General features: G+C 39.5%; 1 protein-coding gene across 1 annotated transcript; it reads right to left on the bottom strand.

Annotated features, from left to right (window-relative positions):
- Window positions 1–4,988: 4,988 nt before the first annotated feature.
- Kcna4 (potassium voltage-gated channel subfamily A member 4) lies at window positions 4,989–6,953 on the bottom strand. Its single transcript, XM_026404952.2, has one exon. It carries the CDS (start codon window positions 6,951–6,953, stop codon window positions 4,989–4,991), a length of 1,965 nt encoding a protein of 654 aa, XP_026260737.2.
- Window positions 6,954–7,247: the final 294 nt, after the last annotated feature.

The following is a 7,247-nucleotide window of genomic DNA, read 5'->3' as shown; positions in this document are numbered from 1 at the left end:
AATCAGGACTGCTATGGAAACAGAAAACCAAGCCAGAAATAAAACTCATATCACAGTCCTAATCTTAATTTACTTTTCAGAAGTACACATTGCAAAAAAAAAAAAAATAGCTCTGTTTCCTTCAATCTTGAATGCAAACCATTCCATCAACCTTTTTTTTTTTTTTTTTTTTTTTTCATACAGGAATGCTGAGTCCCATACTAGAAAGCAGGATGGTTCTCTAAACCACAGTGGTTACATTTTTCTGGAAAACCTGTGCTTAGTATCAAGTTTCTTTTCAGGCAGGAAAACCAAGAGGTACCTTTTTTCCACATCAAATGTCCCTTGTAGAATTCAGAATGACTTTTGGGTCAAGAAGAGTTCCTGGAACAGGCCCTTTTGTCACTGAATGACAACCCGTAATCATTCTAAACTGTATCAATAAAAAAAAAAAAAAAAAAAAACACAAAAAGGGATGTTACAGTCTGCACTATGCACGTTAGCACACCACCACAGGCTCATTAAAAATGTAAACCAACCTAGGTGTGTTTCCCACTTTACATAGTACAAGCTGCATTGTTAGTGTTAAAAATTCATCAAAGACCTGGAAATTAACAATGGATGACACCATTTCTGATTCTATTGGAAGGTTAAGTGTTATAGCTATTCTAATGCAATGAAAAATTATTTTCCATTGATTAGCTGCTTTAAAACTGGAAAACATGTATCTTAATTTACAGTATTTTTCTTAGTTATATCTTATTCACAAGTGCGTTCTATTTCAACACACACTTAATGGAGAGAGTCTCTCACAAAGCTTCAGTAATCAGTTTGAAAACAAATGTGACAAGGAATGCAACTCCCCCTTGTGATATATTCCATATGTCTAAGCATAAATGAGTCCTCTAGCACAGGTCAGAAGACTGTTTACTGACAGAACTGTACTACAATAAAGTAAGAAATCAAAATGTGTACTTACCAACTTTCACCATATGTATTCAACTGGAGACGGAGTGATTTTTTCATAAAGTGAATCCCCTCCCTTTAGAAGTCTTTAAAATAAATAGCTTCAAGATACATCCTATTCATTCAGTTTACTTTACAGTCTAAAAAAAATCACAAACTCCTGGTTCTGCAGTTAAACTAACAGTGATATTTTTAAACTATTATGCTGTTATGAGTTAACTGAAAAATCCAGGCTTATACGACTTGACAGGTATTTAGAAATATCAAGGGAGTCTAACATTTTCATCAACTCCATAGCAGAATTTTGGTGCTAAAGGGCACCAAGTGATCATGTGGTGTAATATCCTGATTTTACACTTTAAAAAAAAACAGAAGGAGAAAGAGAAGAAGAAGAAAAGAAAAAAAGAACCCTGAGAATCAGGGAGATGAAATGATTTTCCCACAGTTAACAAGCCAGTACACTTGACTCTCTGGACCAGCTGTCACTCCTCTGGCACCCACCAATTCCCTTTCACAGAAATCAAAAGGAATATTTATTCTTCCTCTCTTCCCCATAACTGTTGGGCATAACTGCTTCCTTTTCAGACATTGGCAAAAGAGAACAATGCATCCACTCTTGAAAAGATTTTGATTAGGATGACCCTCAAAGTGTAACATTTATTATCATCCGAAAAGCAACTAAAGGATCCCAGATCTCTAACTGGCATCATTTTTCTTTAGTCTCACAACCAAACATGTATGGTGGCCTCTTAGAAGACAGTGTTTCTTTAATCAGTTACACAGAGGCCCTAGGAGCATTTTCCTCAGTATAGAATTTTCTCTAAGTTGTTGTAAACCACACTGGATTGTTTCAACTTGGAAGAATGTTGTAAAATTCACAGTTACCCCAATGTCCTGCCTTCACACATCTTCTGTAGAGAAATGCTCCATATAGAGGTCCCTAATAATGTCTTGAGGGCTGAAAAGCTTTCTTCTCCGTGTAGAGCCAAGATCCAGACACTCTGAAATAAATACATTTTGCAGGGGTTGGAGCAAAGGGTGAACATACCTTTAGCAACAAATAATATTTGATTTGAAAGTCCATGACTGTCACTTCTGACTTTCTTACCCTAAATAAACCATGTTAGATAAAGGATTCCTAAGTGAACATATTTTCAGGAATCTCAGAATTATTGATATAATATGTATAATCAAATAGACTTTTCAGTTAAAAAGGAAATGTCACAGAGACTATGAAATTCAGTTATTCATTTCCTTCTTAACACCATCACATAATTGCTATTGCCATTATAGAATGCGCAATAAGATCCTAAGCTAGAGAGCCCTTAAATTGTTTTAAGATTTAATCTCATCTACATGGGTATGACATAAGAATGTGATCCCTTATGCAGAAATGCAGAATTAACTTTTTCTTTCTTTCTTTCTTTCTTTTTTTTTTCCTTTTTTGGTACCAGGAATTAAACCCAGGGGCACTTAACCACTGAGCCACATTCCCAGCCCTTTTTTAAAAATTTTATTTAGAGACATGGTCTCAAAGAGTTGCTTAGAGCCTCACTAAGTTGCTGAGGCTAGCTTTCAATTCACCAGCCTCCTGCCTCAGCCTTCTGAGCCACTGGGATTAAAGGTATGCACCACCACAACTGGCTCAGAGGTGACTTCTCAGTTCATGATATGATTGATATCTTCCCCCTAAAAGAAGAAACTCCAGTAATTAGCCAACAGTCAGCCACCTTGTTTGTGCAAATCAACTTCTTGTTAGGACACCAACATTAAAGAAATAACCCATTATTTTTACAGTATTCTGACAAAGTATCTGAAGCTCCTGGGTTCTACAACCCTTTTTCTCTAAGCAAAAGTTAAATAATTTAGACCTAACATAGGCATTTGTAGGAAACTCAACATTTCAGAGATTTCAAGGGTTCTGTTCTCATTCGCTTTCCATAATCTGTGATGTAACAAATTTTATGTGTCCTCCTTTTTACTAATGAGAAATTTTGGTACAGAGATGTTAAGTGACCTTTCCAAAGGAGCAGTGACCAATCCAAATAGCCTCATCTCTCATTTAACACTTGTTAGATTTTTGCTCTAACATCATTGTTAGAGTCTTAATTATAAACAACATTTTCTAGTTTTGTCACTCTCTGTTGTTCACTATTGATCTTTGGTTTTTATATTCAAACAAATCTGCTGAATGCTGTTTCTCCTTCTCCAAATGGAGTTCTAGAAAACTGCTTCTCAGTGATGGGGGAAGGGCAGGGTAACAGTATGGATCTACTTTTAACCCTAACAATGGATTTACTTTGAATTTCAAATATTATTAAAGAAGAAGTAAAAATTAGCAAAAAATGGCGTAGGTTAGAAAAGTTTGAGAAAAGTGATTCTAGGTCATTTTTCATTTTTAGTTCACAGTTTTCATAATGCATTGTGTGCTAAAATAGTCTGCATGTTATTTTTTCCCCAAAGCTCAGGGATCAGGGTAACCATTTTAAAAAGAATAGAAGCTAAAAAAAAAAAAAAAAAAATAGAAAAAACGTTGGAGAGTGAGGCCTCTAATGTATGTACACTGAGTTTTCTAACTTACATCCCATTAAGACTTAGGAAAGGTGGAACACCAGTTATTACTCACATTCTAGAATACCTTATTTTGAGTTAAATGCAGTTACATGTGTCATAAAATCCTTTGATAATGATGATAATGATGGTGATATGAAACCAAATGTTTTGACAAAATACTTCCTTACATCCATGTGAGCAAACTTAATACTAAAATCTGAGGTGAATCCCCACCATTCTGCTCTCTGTAGCTGCACACACACACAAAAAAAAAAAAACCCATAAACTTAATAAATCCATCATTTATGTTGCACATTTAATAGAAAAAGATCTTAAGCCATAATCACTGTAGCTGCTGGGCATCATATTTCTTCAAGAATTCTTTCAGTGCATGCATTAACTTTGGTTAAATTATTCTGGATTTAAAAGGCAGAAGAAATATTTAAAATAGTATTGTTTCTGAAGCATCATTGTAACAGATCAATTTCAGAAGATTCAGTTGCTAAACTTTACTTCATCGTCCCTTTGTAGATCAGTTATTTAGATTTTAAAATTGGAGAGAATCATGTGCTGTTGTTACCTGTGTGGTCATTAATCTCACATAAAGAAGAGAACAATAAAATAAGACTAAGAAATCATTCTTCAATGATTGTCATTGAACTGTTACATTAGTAAACATTCACAGTATGAAGTCTCTCTCAATCTTCAGCATATAAAGTAGTGCAAAAGAAAAAAAATCCAGTCCTGTTACCTGTGAACAAAACTTGTTACATTTTCTCCAATTTCATTTATTCCATAATGTTAGGCATTTGCTATCATATCTTCCCAAAATTAATAATAAAATATAATCAATTTCTAAAGGCCCCTGCAGCCTTTTTAAAAGTTAATTTCCAGTTAAAAATAAACTTTAATTAAATCCAAGATAAAATTGTGACCTATATTCTATTAAATAATTTGCTTTCTTTTTTTCTACACAATAATTCTTACAATTTTTAAAAAACAACTACAGAATCCAAAGACATAGGAGATGCTATTAAAGCACTGATAAATGACTGTTCAAATTCATTAGTTCTTACATAGTAAATACTTCAAAATGCCAACTTTCCCCATCACTGCACAATTACCAACAACGTTGACAATTTACTTACACATACACATGTACACACACGCTCACATACACACACACATTCTCTCCATGGAACCATCTGTACTATTAACATCTTTTCCAGTTAATGTGCAAAATTCTTGCATTCTAATAAAAAATATAAAGATAGATTTGCTCCTATTTAAGCCTCCCTCTTCTCCAAGATGTATCCTTTATGTGATATGTAATACAAGTTTAGTAACAATTATGCCATGTATTACCATTAAATGGCGTACTACTGTATGCATTGGACTCATTTGCATATTTCATTTTCATAACTGCACTCTCTATGCATAAATATATTTGGAGACGCTGGGGGAGGGCAGTGGAGTGTGGAGAGAGCGACTCACACATCAGTCTCCACAGCCTTTGCATTAGAACAGTTGTTTTTATCTGTCTCACTGTCATCCCCCTTGCCCTGACACTTCTCCTCCTTTGCACACAGAGACTCCTTAACCCCTTCTTCCATCTCTAGATACTCTGACTTGTCCCCCAGGGAAGAAGAAGTGGAGCTCCGAAATTTCTTGAGCAAATTAGAAGGGAGGTATGGGCAACTGACTGCATTTTGTGTCAGCTGCGTCTGTTCCTCATTTTCAGTCTCTCTGTGGTAGAAATAGTTAAAGTTAGAGACAATCACTGGCACTGGCAAAGCAATGGTTAAGACACCCGCAATGGCACACAGGGACCCCACGATCTTGCCCCCCACAGTGATGGGCTTCATGTCCCCATAGCCCACAGTTGTCATGGTTACCACAGCCCACCAAAATGCATCTGGGATGCTTTGGAAATGAGTGGTGGGTTCATCCGCCTCTGCGAAATACACAGCGCTGGAAAAGAGGATAACCCCGATGAAGAGAAAGAAGATCAGAAGGCCCAGTTCCCGCATGCTGGCTCTGAGGGTGTGGCCCAGGATCTGCAGGCCCTTGGAATGTCTGGAGAGTTTGAAGATCCGGAACACTCGGACCAGACGAATGATCCTGAGGATGGCAAAGGACATGGCCTGCTGCTGTTGACCATTGCCACCCCCCTGCTGCTGGGCCAGGTCGGTGCCCAGGGTGATGAAGTAAGGCAAAATGGAGACAATGTCAATGATGTTCATGATGTTTTTGAAGAAGAGTGCTTTGCTAGGACAAGCAAAGCAACGGACCACAAACTCAAAGGAAAACCACACGATACAGACTGTCTCCACGATGAAGAAAGGATCGTTGAATATCGTGTGCCCTGAGTTTTCCAGGTGGTGTGCCGAGGTGTCGTTCAGCAACCCACTGTGCCCACCAGCACTCAGTGCCATGACCAGATCCCTGTCGTCCCTGAACTCAGGCAAGGTTTCCAGGCAAAAGATGACAATGGAGATTAAGATGACCAGGACAGACACGATGGCGATGCCCCTGGCAGGACTGGAACTCTCTGGATATTCAAAGAGAAGCCAAATCTGCTTTTTAAATTCATTCTCTGGCAGGGCCCTGTCCTCCTCTTCTCTCACAAAGCCCTCATCCTCACGGAACTTGAGCAGGGCCTCATCTCCCAACTGATAGAACTTCACCTCCTCAGTGAAGATATCAAAGGGGACGTTGACTGGCCTCTTCAGGCGGCCTCCTGACTGGTAATAATATAAGATGGCATCAAAGCTGGGTCGGTTCCGGTCAAAAAAATACTCGTTACGCAAAGGGTCAAAATACTGAGTCCTCTTCTCGGGGTCACCCAACAAAGTCTCTGGAAACTGGGCCAGAGTTTTCATCTGGGTCTCAAAGCGGAGGCCAGACACATTGATCACCACACGTTCACAGCAGTCACTATAGCGGACTGAACTGTAGCCACCACCACCCCCTTCATCCTGAGGCAGCAGGTCTGTGTAGGAACTTTCCTCACCATAGTCATCTTCACTATAGTAAAACCTTCCCTCCTCCTCCTCCTCTTCCTCATCCTCCTCCTCCTCCTCCTCCTCACTCAGCTCCCTCAGAATCTTCTCCTCAGAACCACTGGGCATCAGGTCCGAGCAGTGAGGAAAGCTACTCTGCCTGTGGTGGACTTTCTTCTTCTCAGGCCTCTGTCGCCTCCTCCTTCGACTACCCCTGCTACTCTGAGGGTCGTGGGAGGTGCAGGCCCCACGTGTCTGGTGGTGATGGTGGGACCCCCCACCAGAACCCCCGCTGCCTTCAACAGCAGCAGTGGCAGCTGCCACAGCAGCAGCTGCAGCTGCCCTGGAGTGAGCAAGCCTCTCCCGCTCCCGGGCCCGGGCCTGGGCTGCATAACCATAAGGCATATGACTGTTGCACCCTGAGCTCTCCGCACTCACCATTGCAACCTCCATGGTGGTGGTTGTGGGAAATGGCTGGTTCCAGTTGTAGAAGAAGAGGAAAGAAAAATAGGGCAGCTTCTTTTCTCACCAAATGAAGGTAAGTTTGGAACCCTTAAGCAGATTGCTTGGAAGACTAAGGATATTTTCAGTCCAACTTTGCATTTTCTGTTTTTAAATCAGCACGCCCCATGCTCTCTCTTCTTGGGGATTCAACATTGCTCTCCAGGGCTTGGCTAGTCTAGATACACAGCCTAGCACTCTTCAAACCTAAGTCAGAAAATGTTGGTATCTCCTGAACATCTATGT

This window comes from Urocitellus parryii, chromosome 4 (assembly GCF_045843805.1).
Source record: "Urocitellus parryii isolate mUroPar1 chromosome 4, mUroPar1.hap1, whole genome shotgun sequence".
Taxonomy (NCBI): Eukaryota; Metazoa; Chordata; class Mammalia; order Rodentia; family Sciuridae; genus Urocitellus; species Urocitellus parryii.
This window is presented reverse-complemented; position numbering and strand designations above follow the sequence as displayed.